The sequence below is a fragment of the Mytilus edulis genome, chromosome 7, assembly GCF_963676685.1.
Source record: "Mytilus edulis chromosome 7, xbMytEdul2.2, whole genome shotgun sequence".
NCBI classification, from domain to species: domain Eukaryota; kingdom Metazoa; phylum Mollusca; class Bivalvia; order Mytilida; family Mytilidae; genus Mytilus; species Mytilus edulis.
Genome location: NC_092350.1, coordinates 39,354,880 through 39,376,256, shown reverse-complemented (window position 1 = coordinate 39,376,256; position 21,377 = coordinate 39,354,880). Strand labels below are relative to the sequence as shown.

The window sequence follows — 21,377 nt, the reverse complement described above, 5'->3', positions numbered from 1 at the left end:
TGATATATTTAAATGTATATGTAAATTTTAACAAAATGCTGTTTAACAATTAATTCAATGGAAAGTGCCGGCAATAAATTGTCGACCAGGATGAAAGGATGAAAATTTAAATTGCCACCGAAATATGAGGATGGATTCTAATGGAACAGAAATTTCTAACATCTGATTTAATTTTTATAGTAAGTATATAATAGTTGTCAGTTTGTCTTCAGCTTATGAGTTTGAATGTCACTTAGGTATCTTTCGCCTCTCTTTACAGATACAGTTCTTCGTTATCATATGGTATTTGCGGTTTTGAATATATGGACTTATATTTCTCTTGCTGGCTTGTTTCATAAAAACGAAAGATTTTTTTGAATTTATCCTGTTGAGCGTTTTAATATAATTTGTAATCGGGTAAGTCTGGCGAACAAGAGCTAAACTATATCAATCTACATCAATGTTTTAAGTAACCTGGAGTTGCTATCCATTTCCTCGGAGAGCTTCAGATGCATTGCTAATAGTTTTCATATTGAGAACGGAAAAGCTTCGCCTCTGTTTTTAGTACGCTGAATGTCTCTTTTCTACTAACTTCCCTTGTTGCTCTGGCTGAAAATGGAATGCCATAGATTTTTCATGATGTTAGTAATTAAACAATGCATTCACTTACACTTTTATTCTATTATATCTCGCATGGACCTACGTTTATTTTATTAGGATGAGTAAAAATACTCTTTGCTTAGTTGTCCTCGAAAGGACCGAGATCTGACATAGTTAATATGCATTTTTTTCAACTAAACTATTGTAATAATATTAAACAGGTACGCTTTGTGTCTATATTTTCATAAAATTACTCGATTTTTGGTTAATATGAGGAATCAAAGTACGTTATTTATGTGCATATCGCATGAGGGTAAAACAGAGAACTTCAGTGTGTTATATTGTAGATAACTAACAATATCGCATTATTAGTACATGTATTTGTCGACAGAATAAACTCTTTTTATCAGAGAAAAATAGTTATTAACAAAGATATTTCAAAATAAAGGACACTAAAAACCAAAAAAGTTATAATATTTTGTTTATGTACCAGGAGATTTTTTTCGATTTAATCAACTGATTGTACAATTTTTCGTCTGTCCCCTTTCATAAGCGTATTCGCCATGGTGAAGTTGATGATGTGAATCATTAGAATGACCATATAGTTGAAATCCTGTCTCAGTTCTAGACGAAGACCGTTTTTCTCTAGTATGCCAAGCATGGGTAGTTTCTCTTGTTGGTTGAGGCTGTTTGACAGGAATATGCTTAGGCTTGTGTACTTTATTCCCCGTGTTTATCACCTCTGCACCACCCATTCCGTCATCTGTTACAACATACTGGTGTTTTCCTTCCCCGCTGATGATTCTAAACGAATTGTCGTCAATGTCATACACCGTTACTTCAGCGTTGTGCCAATTAATCCTGGGATTGTTTTGGATGTAGTCGATCACTGCCTGGAGAAGTTTTCGTAGAGATCTAGTACGTTCGTCATGTTCAGCTCCCTCATTACCACAATACTTTACCATTACTTTTCCAATGACTCTTTTATTAATTACATTGGCTGATATTACTTCGTCAAGGAACTATAAAAAAAAACGTAAATGTAAATAATAGATCTTTTGTTAAATAATTAATGCAGGTATTTAAATTAGAAAAGATTTTACAAGAATATTCAGAATACATAGTCCACTTTAACAACAACCATAGGAAAAAAGCTTAACATCGGCGTATTGCTACTCTTCAGAAAACAAGTAAAGCTCAGACTACATTCGTGAACACTATTTGTATGCTTGTGAGATAAACCATCTTTAAAGAACGATGAAAGATACCAGAGGGACAGTCAAACTCATAAATCGAAAATAAACTGACAACGCCATGGCTAAAAATGAAAAAGACAAACAGACAAACAAAAGTACACATGACACAACATATAAATTTAAAGAATAAGCAACACGAACCGCACCAAAAACTGGGAGTGATCTCAGGTGCTCCAGAAGTGTTAGCAGATCCTGCTTCACATGTGGCACCCGTCGTGGTGCTCATGTTATAACAAACCCTGTAAATAGTCTAATTCGGTGGATCACATTCATGAAAAGGAAGGAGGTTGTAGTTACGACGTTAGGAACATATCCGATATTATCTGTGAAACGGTTATTTTGAAACGGTCAACCAACTCGTGATGGCGTCAGTGAAATTTACGAAGGGAAGATTTCAACCTCGCCATTTAGAACTCTTGGTTTAATAGCTTCCTTATGAGCAGCAACCCTCTATCAGGAAAATCATGATAGGCCATACAAGCACGGGAATATCGTATCATTTTGGAGATATATACCCCGTATGCAGGTGCTGCTGGAATGATGCTACTTAGAAATTGAAAGTTCACAGTTGGAAAGCTGAAATCACCTCTTTTGTCGTAGAGTTTTGCTTTCAACAGACCCTCATTATCAATTTCTAGAGTTAGTCAAGATATAAGGCCGACTTATCTGTATCTGTTGTATTCTTTATCTGTAAATCGATTGGATAAACTTCACCTTTTTAGATATAAACCTCTATTAAATTTCTATATAATCTTGACCTGCTACATGATACAAACAACTCACGCTCATGAATGTAATAACTTTCCGACCTGATAGATTTTCTGTTTTCTACAATTTAATCGATCTGAAAGCATTATTCTTAAATGTTCGATCTTGATTTTTGGCAGATACAAGTACCGAAAGTGGAATAAATTATTCCAAGAAAGATGACCATCGTTAATAAATGCTGACTTTTAAAACAAATTGTAGTGAAATGCACTGGGACTCGGTTAGCAGATTAAATCAATGTTTTTAATTTATTTTTTATTATTTCCTGTCTACTTGCATTACTTTATTAACGTATTTAACATTGCCATCACTATTTCTTTGTCAAATTTCCCGGTGAAAGCAACGTAACTGGCAAACATGTCGTTTTTAATATGATAGACGAAATGAGAGATAACTCTTCTCATTCGGAAACTTCCGGGTTGATGCGTTTACCACAACGATAACTCCTCATAAACAGACGAGTGCTGTCCCCTGATTTAGTATTACATATCGAGCGCAAAATTATTAACCAGAACCTTTCTTCAAACGGGGTAACATAACTCATTGACTTTTTCGTAGACACATCAATAAAATGAAGAAGTTACTTAAAATATTGACACGTTCAATGGGATTTATAAGGTTTATTAACAGTAATAGGATTTAAAACTAGAGGCTCTAAAGAGCCTGTGTCGCTCACCTTGGTCTATGTGAATATTAAACAAAGGAAGCAGATGGATTCATGACAAAATTGTGTTTTGGTGATGGTGATTTGTTTGTACATCTTACTTTACTAAACAGTCTTGCTGCTTACAATTATCTCTATCTATAATGAACTTGACCCAGTAGTTTCAGTCGAATGTTAATAAAAATTTACAAATTTTATGAAAATTGTTAAAAATTGACTATAAAGGACACCTTAGGGGGTCAATTGACCATTTCGGTCATTTTGACTTATTTGTAAATCTTACTTTGCTGAACATTATTGCTGTTTACAGTTTATCTCTATCTATAATAATATTCAAGATAATAACCAAAATAAGCAAAATTTCCTTAAAATTACCGATTCAGGGGCAGCAACCCAACAACAGGTTGTCTGATTCATCTGAAAATTTCAGGGCAGATAGATGTGACCTGATAACTAATTTTATTCCATGTCAGATTTGCTCTAAATGCTTTGGTTTTTAAGTTATAAGCCAAAAACTGCATTTTACCCCTATGTTCTATTTTTAGCCGTGGCGGCCATCTTGATTTGATGGCCGGGTCACCGGATACATTTTTTAAACTAGATACCCAAAAGATGATTGTGGCCAAGTTTGGATTATTTTGGCCCGGTAGCTTCAGAGGAGAAGATTTTTGTAAAAGATAACTAAGATTTACGAAAAATGGTTTAAAATTGACTACAAAGGGCAATAACTCCTAAAGGGGTCAACTGACCATTTCGGTCACGTTGACTTATTTGTAAATCTTACTTTGCTGAACATAATTGCTGTTTACAGTTTATCTCTATCTATAACAATATTCAAGATAATAACCAAAAACAGCAAAATTTCCTTAAAATTACCAATTCAGGGGCAGCAACCCAACAACGGAACGTCCGATTCATCTGAAAATTTAAGGGCAGATAGATGTTGACCTGATAAAGAGTTTTTACCTCTGTCAGATTTGCTCTTAATGCTTTGGTTTTTGAGTTATAAGTCAAAAACTGCATTTTACCCCTATGTTCTATTTTTAGCCGTGGCGGCCATCTTGATTTGATTGCCGGGTCACCGGACACATTTTAAACTAGATACCCCAATGATGATTGTGGACAAGTTTGGTTTAATTTGGCCCAGTAGTTTTAGAGGAGATTTTTGTAAAAGTTAACAACGACGACGGACGACGACAGACGACGGACGAAGGACGCAAAGTGATGGGAAAAGCTAGCTTGGCCCTTTGGGCCAGGTGAGCTAAAAAAGGGGGAGGGCCGGTTGGTAGGTCAACTTGGATTAATACTTTGAAAAAGTCTATTAATTTATCATACATGCATGTATGAAGTTCAATCAGAAGGGCCCTTTTCACCATAAATACGTCTCTTAGCTTATTATATAAATGTTGTACTGCATAAATCCATGATTAGAAAAATATTAGGACGATGTCAGAAAGTCACAATCCTTTGTGGATATAAAACCCGATAGTTTGTGCCTTGGGGACAATCATTTGATATTTTAATGGGCGGAAGGATAGGAGGATAATCTGATATTGAAACAACACATGCACTGACTTTTCAAAGACATTTTTGTTTGATATTTAATTCATATGAAATATATTGGTGTGGCGTAGGTATCAAGTTAGGGGACAGCACTCGTCTGTTTATAAGGAGTTATTGTTGTAGTAAATGCATCAACCCGGAAGCTTCCGAATGAGAAGACCTATCTATCCTATTGAAAACGACATGTTTGCCAGTTACGTTGCTTTCGCCGGGAAATTTGAATATTCTGACACGAATGAACTGAAGCTGCGTAAGGGTTCTGTTAATCCACAAATCAAAATATGCATGTGATAGAAGAATAATTTCGGAAGAAAATGAGGGCTGTTGTAAGGTATATAGTAAACACTGGACACTTTAAATTTGCAAGACACTCATTTGCAAATCCGCCGCCGCCTCAAATAAGAGCTACAGTGTCATGTATATAACCAAAATGTGCGGAATTACATGGGATTCAATAATTTCATTTGTTTTCTACTGTTACTATTATATTTATTTTACTATTTGATTTATAAAAACATGGGATTTTCAATATCCCATGGGACAGGGCAAAATCCCATGGGATTTACCATTATCCCATGGGATTTTGGTTAAATTCCATGGGATTTTTTTGGTCCCATGGGATAATTGTAGTCCCATGGGATATTTGTTGTCCCATGGGACAAAAAAAATCCCATGGGATTTTTAATATCCCATGGGACAAAATAAAATCCTATGGGATTCAAATTATAAATATATAGATATAAATATACAGTATGTGTATGTTGCAATGAATGCTGTTTGGAAGTAAAAAGTTTTAATTGTATACAAGTTTTTTTTATATTTTTTATATATAAATATTTTGTTTTTCATTTTGTCACAAACATGTTTTTTATTTGTTAATATGACAATAAAGATTATAATTCTGATTTTGGAATGTTTAATAAAATTTAAGGTCAAAGAGTAAAGTTCTTTCACTGAAACAAAATGATGACATGTTTAAATAAATAAAAAAATATTGTTTTGAAATCTTTGTCTTGTTTATTTTATAATGAAAAATAGAACTGAAAAAAATATTTCATATCTTGACTGAATAGTTTACTCTTTTCATGAAGTAAAGTTTTCTTTGTTATAGTTTCATTGCAATACATGAATATGCAAACAATTTGAATTATATACCTTTGTGGTGTACATAATATGCTTATATTTGCAAAGGAGTAGGTCCGGTAAGGCCTAATTTCGGCCTTAATTTTCAACTTCATCTAACAAAAGATTTTAGACACTTTTTAAACACTTAAGTCTCTATTTCAATTGATTCAATTAGTTTATGGGAAAGATTTTAACTGAGTATGTCATTAAAAACGCTCCGATTCAAGCTTAAATATGAAAAATCTATCAAATATGCCAAAAATCGTCACTTTTCAGATGATTTTTGTCAAAAATGAAAGTGGCCGCATCCGTGTTCATCCTCAACCTTTATATATATTATGCATTATCATCAAATACAACTTACATTTCAATATTATGGATGAACACGAATGCGGCCACTTTCATTTAAGACGGAAACAGTCTAAAATTTAACTAAAATGATCAAATTGTGAAGATTTTAGTAACTTAACACGACTTAATGATGCTAGTAATCGATATATGTGCATTGTATTGTCAAAACCAGCCCATATTTATGTAGCGGAAGCATACTACTTTTCAATAAACATCTTAACGATTACATTTTCACAATTTTCTAAAACTGCTATATTTTGGGGCCAAAAAGGGGTCTTACTGAACCTACTCCTTTATAATTTAAACACTTTTTGTGTTAAAGTTTTAGTTTTCTTTTTCGCTGCTTGCTATGTACAATTATTCAGTCCACTATATAAGAGTCAAGTCAATAAATTATTTCATCCACTAGAATATTCCCGCAATTCTTAGACAAAACATTTTTCAATCTGTTCTTCAAAGATCTTCCTCCGTACATCTTTATTGGATGGAGCGATTCAAATGAGAAGACAAAGCAGGTTTATTTGGACAACAACATACTAATATTTTTTTTATTAATATTTTTAATTATTTTTTATCTAAAGTAGGGAAGGCAATTCACGATGCGACTTAGATCCCTTTAGGATTTTTCAGTATACGGATATGGATAGTAAACTGCACATTGCCAGAAAACAAAGAAATAGTGATGGCAACGTTAAATACGTTAATAAAGTAATGCAAATAGACAGGAAATAATAAAAAAAAATTTAAAAACATTGATTTACAAAATTTTAATCTGCTAACCGAGTCCCTGTGGTGAAATGTATATAATAAATATATTTCTAGAATCATGCATGGATTTTTCAGAAATCGAAGGTCTTATCTATGAGGACACAAGTGGTGTCTTGGAGGTCTTTCTTGAAAATGTCTTCTATGACGCTGTCACATACACTGAGCACGCAAATGACGAAGACTGTCACCGCCATGGATGTTGACCTACGACCCGTACCCTTTACGGATTCGGAGGTTAAACAGCCAGCTAAAAAAACAAAAACAAAAACAATAGCCCTTTTCAAGGTCACCAACATCTTTCAAAAAGAATCTGCATAACATTCAATTGGATTTTCAAATATGTAATTAAACTTTACTTTCAGAGAAGAAATGTAAATAATCAACGATACCAATCCTATGTCGGTCACCTGTAATTCAGTGGTTGTCATTTGTAGCTGTATATCACATATGTTATTTGTTTATTGTTTTGTAAGCAAAAATCAGACCGTGACTTTTCTTGTTTGAATTGTTGTCCATTCGGGGCCTTTATATATATGTGGTTTGGTTTTTTCATTGTTGAAGCATATAGTTGCCAACTTCTAAGTCGTTTTGGTATCTGGTGAAGATGCGCAATCATACTACATCTTCTATTTTTATATATAAACTAGTTAACTCAAAACAAGATTATTCATACTCACATCATCGTCAATTTTAACTTTATGTTGCTTCTGTTTTCTTTTTATATGCGCAGCGTCAATCTAAAAACATAATTACTAATTTGATAATTCAAAACACTGGAAATTCATTATAATTACTAACAATAGCAAAGCATATTAGCAGGTTAAATAATTCTTACGAATATTGGTACTAAAAAAATAACAAAAAGGTTTTAAGGAAAAGATACAAATAAAACAATTCGAAGTCGGAAACAGTAGAAAGAATACGAAACACAAAAAAATAATTTCCACCGTTTGATGGTACTGAATTAGATTGAAATTAATTTATTCTAGTGGTCTGCCCATAGACCGTTATTTGTATTCCCGCACTTCATGGGATATAACCATTCATCACGACAGGGAGCCGACTCGATTAGACGTGTGTCCCAATTAATAGATAATATGAATTCCGATACACCCAATGAAGAAATATCTTTGCGGAAATCTTTAGATTCAGTTAATCATCAAAATCAGGATATCGAGATGCTTGCGGGCATAATTATCAGAGAAAAGATAAATAGTTTGCGCGACGAAATCAATGGCACAAACCACCAGTATAAATGGCGTTCTGAAGGTAACGAAATTCAGAAAATTCAGAAAATTCAACGTAATTGTAAAAGAATTGGTATAATCATTCCAATTGAAATAACATCAATTATCTTACAAAAAAGTCAATCAGGGGGACAGCATCTAAGCATCTGAGTTTTATTCCAACACTTTCAATTACCGAGATTTGCAACTTAGAACTATATTCCTAGACATCTTAAATACGAGATTGTAGAAATATAGATGTTTAGCTAGGATCATGAAAACACAATTTCTATCAAGTTTTTTTTAATTTACATGTGCACATTATTGTGGTACCTTGTGTAATATTCGTTGTGTAATGAATGTTAATTTCAGAAGAACACGAAATTATTGTTAGCCAATCAAAATAATTGTATCATAATGAAACATACATCTAATGTGATTATTGACAGACCAATCTGTTTGAGTGAAAGCTTTCTTATTCTCCGAACGAAACTTTATTTATGCACGACTTACCTGCCTTTCAATGTCTTCGTAATTGTTTTCCTCGTGTCCATCGACCCAAGACTGGAAAAAGGAAAAAAGTCAATGAGAGATGGCTTATTTTAGACAGCAAGTTAAATCAACATTCATATTTTCACTAAATTGTAGAATTTTTTTAATGTTAGCAGGTACTTAAAAGATTTCATTTATCTTGGAACCTTCTGTGTCAATCTTACAAAAAATTAGCACTGTACATGTAACTATGATAATATATTTTAATCTGATAAATAGTTGGCTGCAGAAGCCTTAAGCCGCGAAATATTCTGTTATATAAATAGTAGGGGTGAACTTTTTCAGTACGATTATATATGATCTAACTTATTTTGTCGTAGATGAATGACATCTCACAACGTGTATGTAATTCAGCTGATGAAAAGTCTATGCGTAAATAAGAATGGACAGGATTAAGATTATGAATTGCTAGGCATAATTTTAAAATAATCAAAGGAACATAACTGTTACAAGCTTCCTTTTTAACCTATCAACTGTTTGAACGTCTTAAACTATGAACTAAAATATTAAACGTTACACAAAAAATAAATGGCTGTAGCATTGTTTTATTATAAGTACTTTTTATCTCTTAATAAGTGTTCTATATATGGATTTAACGAATTTGAGGTACATTAAAACCATTAGATTCACAAATTTAAAAAGTGTGCAGATACGATAAGGTAGTATAAACCTTTTTTTGAAGATGATGATATATATATCGACTTAAAGAACTTTCTATAAGAAAGTACTTGATATGAATATGGTTGTTATACATTGTACCAATAACAAATTGAAATGGACATTATACAATTATAGGCTTTGTATGAGGTCTATACGAGCATAAATCCACCAGAAAAAAGTATATTGACTGACTGCGATTTTCTAGGTCGATATATGTAAAATGTATACATAGCAAAACAAGACAATAACAGTATATCTCTGATGGAGGATATTAACGGAGAAATATATACTGTAAAATGTATATATTTCTCCGTTAATATCCTCCATCAGAGATATACTGTTATTGTCTTGTTCCCTTTTCTGTGTAGATGATGGTTGCACCGACGCTAGTGTCATCACTTGAAATATTTCTTGTGTTAACTACGGTCACCGAGTACTGTATTCTTTTCTATGTTATACTGATGTTCAGTAGTTGTCGTTTGTTGGTGTGGATCTCGGTTCTCGTTTTTATATACATTAGACCGTTGGCTTTTCCGGGTTTTTTTTACACGAGATTTATTTGCGTCCCTTTATAGCTTGCTGTTCGGTGTCAGCAAAGGCTCCGTGTTGGAGCATGTACTTTGACCTATTATGGTTTACTTTTATAAATTGTGACTCGGATGGAGAGTTGTCTCATTGGCTATCATACCACTTCTTCTTATATCTATTCATATCATATTTCATTTGTCACATTCATTTTCATATCACATTGATGCTTGACGAATGACAAATCAAAATCAAACACACATTTATACCTGCATGCTTACTAAGTACCACCATAAACTCCCTTCTTAACTGTAATATATTTGCATACCTGTATTTTTCATTCAGGTGTTTGAATCTGTTGATAGTGTGCCCTATTAGCTTTATTTTTGCATGTTTGTTTTTTCTGTTTCTTAATTTTTAGGTTCGGTTCTAATATTTTCGTTAATAACTGCTTGATTTCTTTGATTACTATTGTTCAATGGTATATTTATACTATTTGTAAACATCAATATGTATATATTTATAGGATAAATAATTAAAGGGCCCTTCTGAATTTATATGCGTACTTCAATCTAATATTTACACATATTTAGAAAAGATATTTTATTACATTTTTCCATTTTATCCCCCCTCCCAACTTATATAGCACGTGAAGTATACTAAGGCAAACATTTTTTGTTTTGTTTAAAGCACCGTATTCAGTATCAGCATGATAGATCATTAAATGACTTTTAAAAATGTTTACTGGTCTCAAATTTAAATATCGTAAGGTTTTACTTCATTGAATAAATGTAAAAGAATTTCAAAATTTGCCGTAAAAAATTTGAAACTCTGATCTTCTATTGGTGCAAATAAAGTTCCAATGTGTTGTTACTTCGAGTTATCACAATCCACGCGTTTTAAAATTATGTATATACTAAGAACACTTGTTCTGAAAGGTTGAAAGGCAGGATACAAAAAACTATAACAAAAAATAGATTAAGTTAGACATAAGTTTTCAGCAGCAAATATTTCAAAGGGTAACAACTCGTCAAACAAAAAATGACCGGAAAAATAAAGATAGCACACTCTTTTGTTTACGTCCCAAGTCATGAGTCTGTAATTCAGTGGTTTTCGTTGGGTCATGTCTGTCACATATGTTTTTCATAAACTGAATTGTTATAAATAATGCCGTTAGTTTTCATGTTAGTTTTACATTTTTCATGTCGGTGCCTTCTTTGGCTGAATTTACGCCAAAGGCTTTTTTTTTATTATTTGGCTGATTCCTGCTCCGAACGGATTTTCAATAACTTCATAGTATCAATCCTTTTTTGCACATAAACTAAAGTTTATAATAGCTAATAATGCATAAAAAAAAATCAAAATGCAGAATGCTATTTTATGCCAATTTTACAATTCTTGTCAGTAAATTAATTGTAGACTTTTTCGTTGTTTAATTGATTTGTTTTTAAAGAAGTAAGAAAACCAAGGCAAGCATCAAGTTCAAGACTTAGTATATATACATGTCCCTCCAAATCTAAAAGAGTTAAGAACATTTGTTTAAAATATTTATCTTTATTTATTGTTAGGTACAAGAACTAAAAACAATTAGCAAACAGTTTTGTTTGTATTGATTAATGATCATTTGTTGATGTTGTTTTTTTTCCCCTTCTGCATGTTCTGTTTCATACTGTGTCATAATGATTCTTTTTTTATCTCATCAATTAAAGCATAAAAATTGTTCATTCTAAAATTTGATAGTGCTATTTATGCCGTCAAATCAATTACGACGTCGAATGACGTCAAATGATATATGACGTAACGGTAATGATGACGTTTTATGAAAAAGATAGGTAAAAAGAAAACAACAACAAAAAATAATAACCACATGATGAATAAAATATATAAAATGTTTTCAATAATTGAAGGAAAGGTGTTTTTTTTTAGAAATATTACGAAAAGAAAAAAATAATCATTGTTTTTACACAAAGGACATATATGTCCTTCCCGCAGTAAGCCAGGGGAGGACACATATGTCCTTCCCGCAGTAAGAGGGTTAAAAGAACTGCGCAATTACTTATCCGAAGCACCTGGGTTACCTTACCATTTGCGTGCTGTTGTTTTAAAAAAAATTTGTTTATTATTGTATTAATGTGTGTGTTTTGTATTTTTCATAGTTGCATTAGTGTGCCAAAAAATATGAAAACTTGACGTTCGTGACGTCACATACAAAATGAAAACTCGACGTTCGTGACGTCACATACCAAACAATGACGTCATTAAAAAAAATGACCTATTTTGAGGAAAATTTTTCTTAAGCAAAAAAAAAACCAAAACTGACTTTATGTAAAAAAAAAAAAAAAAAAAAAAAAAAAGGAGGGGTGTGATAACGAGTTCTGTGCCATAGGGCCGATGATCGGCCCAAAGTCATACTCCTTTCAGTGCCAAAGGGCCGATTCATCGGCGGATTGAAATGATGTTATGAACTACGTAATGTACTATGACGTCGCCGTTTTTGTGATAAATTTAATTCCTCTGTCTTGAAACATTCGCGCGTTTTTTTACCAATATTTAAAAAAGATATGAAAGGGGAGCTTTTTTATGAAATTTATGAAAATAAAATTATGTAAGGATGCGTTTATAAATATATTTAAAATTATATAATATTTAGAACTATAGAGTTTCAAATCCACTCGTATTTCCCGACGCTATTGCAGTAGACCATTTAATATATTTATATATTCTAGGCTTACCTTTCCTAAACTGCCTATTTAAGCATTTACTTTCCAAAATTGTAAGAATATAATAAAAATAAAATTTTACATACATAAAATATAGAAGATAGAAGTTATTCAAATACCTTTACAAAGAACGGATTAGAAAAAGCGCAAAAAAAATCAAAAACTTAAAAAGATGAAAAAGTACGCAAAAAGTGCACTACATGTGAATGACGTAATTAATCTAATGACGTGATTTGTTTATAACGCATCCATCGGATTATTGCTAATCCTTATCCGTGGTTATCCTCCTGAGTGAGGGATCACACATTATTTAACCAGAATGTAGGCCATATAAAAGAATACTGCAGGGAAATTTCAAAACCATTGCCTATATCGTGCTGATTTTCACAATTCATTCGACGAAGAAGTTTGTCTTGGTAATATACATTTATGCCCATGTTCCATTAAAACGCCACCAGAGAATTTTAATGCATGGAATACATTTCGTTAATTTCTTTTTGTTTTGCTGCGTTTAATTTTTCTAGGCTTTATACGGCATACTTTTATATAAATTTCAAAGGCAAAACAGTTAAACATGAATAATACAAGAGATACAAGGAAAATATTTAATATTGTATTTATCGTGTGAAAATGCAATGTCCTGTATAGCATCGTAAAAAAAGAGTATTGCCGGATTGTGCCGGCCAAATTAATATTCCAGGTCAACATGACACTTTTAATTGATACATGTAACATGTTTCCTAGTAAACTACATGTTCTTTGATCGGTGCATGTCTGTACTCATTTATTATTTATCCCTTCTTCCATTTGTCTTCCAAAATAAAAGATAGCAAAACCGCAAACAACATGAAAACTTTGTGAACAATTATACATTCAAAATTACAATCACAGTAAATTATTATTGTACGGTTGTCAAGAATTAATGAACACATTATTTTTAATATTAAGATACGATAGAAAATTCCTATTAAAAAAAACTCTGACAATGTTCAATCAGGTCTTTATTTTATACAATTAATTGTTTGATGACATTTCCGAAGATCATATAATAAGAACAAAACGACATTTGAGAAAATTGCCCGGTCGAAAAGAAGAGAGTGTTCTGTATGGTCTGTACGAAATGTCCCTGGTTGCAGGAAAGGGCCGAAACATGTATATGCATGTGTGCTCTCTGTCGTAAAATTGTTCATAAACCATGTAGTAAATATAAGAAACACGACAGACGATGTAACACCGACGAATAAAATATCTTTCTTGAGAAATGTTAATATGAATCTTGAATTTTGTATCCCAAGCTCATATAATGAAGTTGTTCATCAAAAATAATGAAAAACTTTCTTTAATTTATAAGTAGTGACAAATTAATTTGCATTATATCTTTTCGTATTACCGAATTTTGACTCGGGAGTATATGATTTTTAGACAGGTTACCTTCTCTATAGTAGGGAATTTCTGGTATTAGTTCAAGTGAGGGCAACTAAAAGAAGTAAAGTCAAACTTAAAATCGGTGAAATTAGTTTTTCATGTTTCATGGAAAACATAAAATAGTGACCCCTCCCTCAAAAAAAAAAATTACCTTATCTTGTTGCTTTTACTAGAACCGGGACCAGAATATCTTATTACACGTAACTTGTCTAAATATTATAACTTCGGAGTCAAAAATCGGTATTATATGTAAGAAATGGACTATTAGTAAAAAAAGTTTAATTTTCCCGCCACTTGCAGTTAACATCTTTTGGCGCTATTATACCTTTACTATGACGTCGACGTTTTTTGCGGTCTTGTTAAGACAATCAAAAAAGCATTGGCACTGAAGGGGTTTTGTTAACAATTTGTTTGGCAGCGAAAGGGTAAAGGGTATGCGTTAAAGGGTAGGGGTGTGATAAAGGGTAATACATGCGATAAAGGGTGCGCATCAAAGTTGCGCGATATGGATTAAACAGCAGGCTATTTATCACATATGCAAAACTACTGTATTTACTACTAAACATATGATAAATCCTCGTATCAGTCTCATACAAAGGATACAATTAATATGTTATTATGGCCAATAAGCCAGAAGTAGAACCAATTCATTTCATTTCTTGTATTGATTGTGTCAGACATCAGAAAAAAATAACCGTTCGGTATCACTTTTCTATCTGATGTTTCGGTCTACCTCGGAAAATATAGTTTAACATTTGACTCTTTCTATACGGCGTTCACACATTACCGATAATTGCACCCGTTTGAGATCAGACAGCGATAAGACACGAAAATTGAAAAATTCTGATAACTACCTTAAATTATCTGGAATGTCCTATCAATGCATGAACGCAGTCGTTTATGCGGGGTTCACACATTGCCGATTATTGCTCCCGTTTGAGATCAGACAGCGATACGACACGAAAAGTGAAAAAGTCGGATTAGTATCCTCAATTATCTGGAATGTCCTATCATTGTCTGAACGCAGTCGTTTTAGTTCGTAACAGATTCCTACTGGTCGGGAAGGGTCCGAATAGTTCGGCAAAGCACCCCGACAGTTAGGTGCGTCCCGTAACATTCGGGGAAACTCAGCCGATTTTGTCTAGTCGGATTACAATCGTGCCTATGTCGTGACAGATTCTGCTGTATCGGATCGAATTCCTAACAATGTTCTGTGTATTCAGCATGGTGTCCGACAATAACAGAATACAATACGACTGAGACCAGACAAAGCCGTTTGCAATACGATAGAGCGGACCGTGATAGGATTACGTTCCGACAGTACCTGATCATCCCGATTATGCCGACAGTTTTCGAACGGATAACTTCCGTCAGCGTCGGTTCACTGTCTTGTCACTATCTGATCTCTGTCGGATTACATTCGGTAGAATCGGGACGCAGTCGTGACAGACTCGGTCGAATTTTACCTGGCGAAATATACAAATCGAATTTCCATCCACGATTCACAGGATCTTGATCAGACTTTTGACAAATTTTAATCGGGAATGGTCCTGTCAAGGACGGCAGTAAAAATCGTGAATGTGTGACCCCAGCTTTAGGTTTTTAACAGATTCCTATGGGTCGGGAATGGTCCGGGTAGTTCGGCAAGCACCCCGACAGTTAAGCTAGTTTCACACTGCCGATCAGATCAACTCGATGATCCCGATTGTTCAAATTTCCACGACCAAGCGTGACCAAATTCTTGATCGGGCCTGTTTACGACTTCTACCCGACTGCTATCCGACTGTACGCGAACTTGAAAATTTGGCAAAAAATAGAATTTCTATCCCGTGGAGGATACCTTTTCTAAACCTGTTTATATCTATCACGAATTCAAATAAAATTATTTGTCTTTCGTCACATTCTTTTTTTTTTTAAATTGTATCAAAAAGCGAATGAAAATAGTGATTGTAAACATTCAACCGTACAGTGACATATAGTTGTTAATTGCTGTGTTATTTGGTGTCCTGTCGAGAGTTGTCTCATTGGCAATTATTCCAAATCTTCTTATTTTTATACTACAACATTTCTGGACATACTCAAAATACGGACAATTAAACAAAAATAGCCCATTAAACAGGTAAACCTACTTTTCATATTTGAAAAATTCTCTGGGGCCAAAATGCAGGATCTACTTCCATTCCGAAACATCAGTCCTGGGATCATACCAGGTTTTATGGGGTTTCGTGTTGCTTAGGTTTTAGTTTTCTATGTTGAATTAGGCAAACTTCTGTTTGTCTTCTCGTCGGTTTTCGTTTTTCGCTATTGCTCTGCTGGTTCGTTTTCGACCTTTTAGTTTGATTGGTCCTTTGGTATCTTTGTTCTCTCTTTTAAAATTTTTACACCGCCTTGCAAAGGTACAGACACGTATTCATGTATTGTACATGGCGGAATCTGTGTACAGTTAAAAAATAAATAGTGACAAAAATTTTTTGCAGAAGCAAAGTTATTAGAATTATTCAGAGCTACACACATTTTTAGAGAACCGTGTAGCAGTCATGTATATTCGTGAATGGCCGAGTAGAGATCGAAGAGTGGTCGAATGTAGTCGCGTAGAGATCGGGTATTATTCAAGTTGGTATGGGAGGTAAAAAAATATAGAAGTCGCAGCGATCGTGCATTGGTCGAGTCAATCTAGACCACATATCGTACAGGTTGTCGTTGATCGGGAAATGATCGGATATTAGTCGACCAAAGATCGGAATGATCGAGTACTGATCGGTAAATTATTTGAATTCCGACCAAACTCTATCTCTACACGATCCTTTCCCGATCAATTCGACCGCTAATCGACGAATTCTCGATCTCTTCTCGAGTGACTGGCTTCTCGATCCTTACTCGAATGTTTTTGACATGTCAGAAACTCTCGGGTAGAAACTTAGATCGATGACGACCAAGGTAGACCACCCCGAACATTCTTATCGATTGAGTCAGACCAGTCTCCCGATCGCTTATTTTGTTTTGATCGAGATTGATCGAGTTGGTCTGATCGGCAGTGTGAACCTAGCTTTAGTGTGTGCCATAACATTCGGGGGAAACCGGCCGATTTTGTCTAATCGGATTACAAGCGTGACTATAACGTGATATATTCTGCTCGATCGGATCAAAATCCTAACAATGTTCTGTGTTTTCTGGACGGTGATCTGTTGACCGAGAATGATCTGGAGAAATTTTTCATTGCAGTTTTTCTGCCGATTGAGTCCAACTTGCAACCAGATCTTGTCGAGTGCGAACCGTCTTTGCCGAAACATTCCGGAACTGTCCCGTTATTGATATGAAATTCGTTAATGATACCCACGTACGGAAAATTACAGAACATAATACGACGGAGTCAAGACAAAGCCGTTTGAAATGTGCTACAGTGGACCGTGATATGATTACGTTCCGACAGTACATAATCATTACGAATATGCCGACAGTTTTCTAACGGATAACTTCCGTCAGCAACGGTCAACTGTCTGGCTGCTGTCTGATGTCTGTTGGATTACATTTGGTAGAATCGGGACGTAGTCGTGACAGACTTGGTCGAATTAACCATGCAAAAGATACAAACCGGATTAGAATCGGATTGAGAACGGGATTATCGGGACAAATTCGCTAAGAAACGGTTGAGCACCGACGCTTCTTGAACAACATAAGATTGTTGTAGTTATCAAATTATTCGTCTGGATAATAGAAATGCAGTCACTTTAAAAAGTTGTGCACATAGATTATGGTCGACATCATTTTATTTGTTTTAATTGTTGAAAACAGACATTTACAAATTTTAATTTAGATTTGAATTTCCATCCACGATTCACAGACCCCAGCTATAAGCCCCAGACACACAAGACCATGCCCACAATCGCAACAAGCTCAACGCGATCTAAAATATATTGAGATCTCGTTGAGGTCGCGATATGAGCGGCATGAAAATGTAGATTTTCAGTGTTTTCACGATGCTACTACGTCTTCATTACGCTTATACAACCATTCAGCTGCGATTAACACGATTTTACTACGCTCAAATTTCCTGTTTACAAAACTTTGAACTTTTCGAAAAACTAAGGATTTTCTTATCCTAGGAATAGATTACCTTAGCCGTATTTGGCCCATCTTTTTGGAATTTTGAATCATCAATGTTCAACTTTGTACTTGTTTGACTTTATAAATATTTTGATTTGAGCGTCACTAATGAGTATTATGTAGACGAAACGCGCGTCTGGCGTACTAAATTATAATCCTGGTACCTTTGATAACTAGTTAACAGTTAACTCATAACATTCATACAATTAAAAATTAAGGTTGATAATTTTTTAATACGTAATAATTTATCTGTGAAAAAGCAACGTTTTTGTTCGGTTTTGAGAACAACAGAAACCGATTTTTTTGTATTTATTAAATTGGAAGTTTTGTGCACTTCCTAAGCAGAGAAAGTGCAGAAATGGACAAACAAAATCATTCTATATTAATCGAAAAGTATTTTTCTTCGGCCACATTATCAGATAAAAACGCCTTATGAGTATGCTTCAAGTATCAGAACTTTTTAAAAATTTCATCCTACTTACAGTTTGGGAATATTCCATGTTGTTTCTTGGTCGACGTTCGATAAGTAAATGATATCCTTACTTTTGTATATTTTAAGCAAACAGGATTTTACTTATTTTTAGATTTAACAAGTTCAAGATAAATTTATATGTAAGAAAGCCCCTATCTATTCTCGTAAAAACCTGATAACAAGCGATTGACGACTTCGGGTACAATAAAAAAACTAAAAATAGAGAATTTAATTCATGTATAAAACAGCTGATAATTTATAAATATACTCTGTACTTAAAACCTTTATTACCTTTGTGTTATCCGCTTCATAACAGAGAGGAGTTCACGACCTTAAAACCAAGATGGTACGTACTTTAATTCGTCTTTAATATTTTTTGATTTTTTGTTTGATCTTTTTTTCGGGTGCATAATTATTTAATATTAAGTTTGTTTATATAGCCAATCGTTCAGTAACCTTTTGTTCTGTTGTTTCTCTTGATACCCCCCCCCCCCCTCCCCCAATAAAAATAAATGTTGTTCAAGACACTTGACTATTCAATCAAAACATGTTAAATGTAGCTTTTTCAATTTTAAGGAATTCGAAAAGAATTGAATTTTATTATACTTGTTTTTTAAATGATACTTTCACATATCATTCACTGTAAACAAAAGGGGATGTGTTTCAAATACTTAAAAAGAAAAGGAACCCAATTGATTTAGTTTCTGTATATAGTTACCATTCCATTAAAGACCATATGAAATGTGTACACGATCGATTTGTTTTTTACTTTCAATAAAACATCTGTTAGAAGTGATAGTTTTTTGTGTGTGTGTGTGTGGGGGGGGGGGGGGGGGTTCACATGTAATAGGGTTACTTGATTGACCCTCGAACATAACAGATTTCACTTAATGTGTAAATATTAAAATCCCATTATAAATGTGCTCTGTCTTTAGTTCAAATTAACGATCGCGCGATTGTCACTTGGGTTCACCAACACCGGAACATACATGCAAAATAAGCATATACATTTGTACTCAAAAAATAAATAATTTACTCTGTTTAATTTTCATCAGTACCACATTTTGTCCCGAATGATCTTTTCGAATTGTATATTAATACATGTACAAATAAGTTTTGTTATTACGACACAACCAAAGTCAAATCTAGTTACATTGACGCAGTAGGAAAGAAACATGAGATAGAGATAAAAAAAAAAAAGGGAAAGAATAAGAAAAACGCTGATAATTTTGTTGTTATACCGTTTGTATATTTTTTCCTTTTCTCCTTGAAGGCTTTACGCACAAAGCAAATAAAAAAAAAGTCAGCAATGAGGTAATAATTCAGTACTTAAAGTTCGACATATTACATCCATATCATATTGTATCTAATTCGGAAGTTAAAGTTGATAGTTCGAGGACTATGCGAATTTAAATATTCCCCTCTGACAAAAGGAGAAGAAAGCAAACTTAGATTATTTGTTTTCTATTTTAATAGAGTGAAACATTTTATGGTAGAGTGACTCACGAGGAAATTAACAGACTAGTTCGTCAATATAAAGGAAAACTGGCTGATCCGTTAAAACGCAACCTTCAAAAACTTCGACTTCAAATACACAAAGCTTTAAATGGAGAGGAAAATTACCATGTTTACATTTATATTTCTGACGAGCTTGACGACCCAATAAAATTTGAAAATGGATCAGGAGATAATGAATTAGTTATCGATATAGAGGAGGACGGAATCGAGTGTACATGGACAAAGCGATCATGGTGGAAAAGAACCAAAGATTTTTTCAGAGATGCAGCAAATGAAATTATAGATGGATTGCGTTCTTTATGGGGAGGCATTAGAGCTTTAGGTGGATCGGCGTTAAAAGCAATTGCATGGATAGTTTGACTTGTTCTCTTACAATATAACGATAAATCAAAGCTTTAAAATTAAATGTGAAAGTTTATATTTACAAATGAAATATTTATAGAAAATTTTTATTTTACATTTTGTTGTAAAGTTTTCTGGTGTTTTTTTTTTATTGTGTATCAAACTATTATATTTAAGTAGATAAAATGGAGGTCATTTCTTATAATGTTTAAACAGTTTTTTATTTAAAATATCAGCTTGGTTTGTCTCATTAATTAATTGCATTGAGCTATGAACGAATAATATAATACAAAATACAAGGTCTTTCCTACACGCCAATTAAGACGCAAACACCTTTTTATGTATGAAGTCAGAGAATGAAATTACAGGATTTCTTCATATGCAAAATTATTTGTTTTATTATTATAGGAAATCACTGCAGTATTCTATTGCAAAAAAGTACAAACAAACAAAGTAAACTCCAAAGTAAATTCAAAAAGTGTAATTGCCACCAATTTACGAAATGAACATTATTAGTTCAATTTCAGAAGAAAAAAAAATCAACTTCTTTTCATTAGACCATAAACTTTGGGAGGGCGATACCAATTGAATACTTTCACAGTTTCGAGTCGAAAATATCATCACGTTTCAATCTTATTACATTGACAAAACAAAATTCGGCCCATTAAAAGGAATCTATATTTTCATCCAAAGTAAATAGTTATCAAAGGTATCAGGTTTATAATTTAGTACGCCATACGCGTGTTTCGTCTACATAAA

At 33.4% G+C, this 21,377-nt stretch overlaps 1 protein-coding gene across 1 annotated transcript; it reads right to left on the bottom strand.

Moving 5' to 3' along the window:
- Positions 1–640: 640 nt before the first annotated feature.
- LOC139482872 (uncharacterized) lies at positions 641–18,900 on the bottom strand. Its single transcript, XM_071266904.1, has 4 exons — positions 18,769–18,900; positions 8,814–8,864; positions 7,752–7,811; positions 641–1,601 (listed from the first exon to the last, which is right to left on the bottom strand). The coding sequence occupies exons 1-4, from the start codon at positions 18,784–18,786 to the stop codon at positions 1,092–1,094; spliced, it is 639 nt and encodes a 212-aa protein (XP_071123005.1). The 5' UTR covers positions 18,787–18,900; the 3' UTR covers positions 641–1,091.
- Positions 18,901–21,377: the final 2,477 nt, after the last annotated feature.

Coding starts and splice junctions, on each gene's coding strand:
- LOC139482872 (XM_071266904.1), bottom strand. Junction 7,812..8,813: donor ACGAAGACATTGAAAGGCAG/GTAAGTCGTGCA, acceptor TTATGTTTTTAG/ATTGACGCTGCGCATATAAA. Junction 1,602..7,751: donor AAGTTAAAATTGACGATGAT/GTGAGTATGAAT, acceptor TTTTTTTTATAG/TTCCTTGACGAAGTAATATC.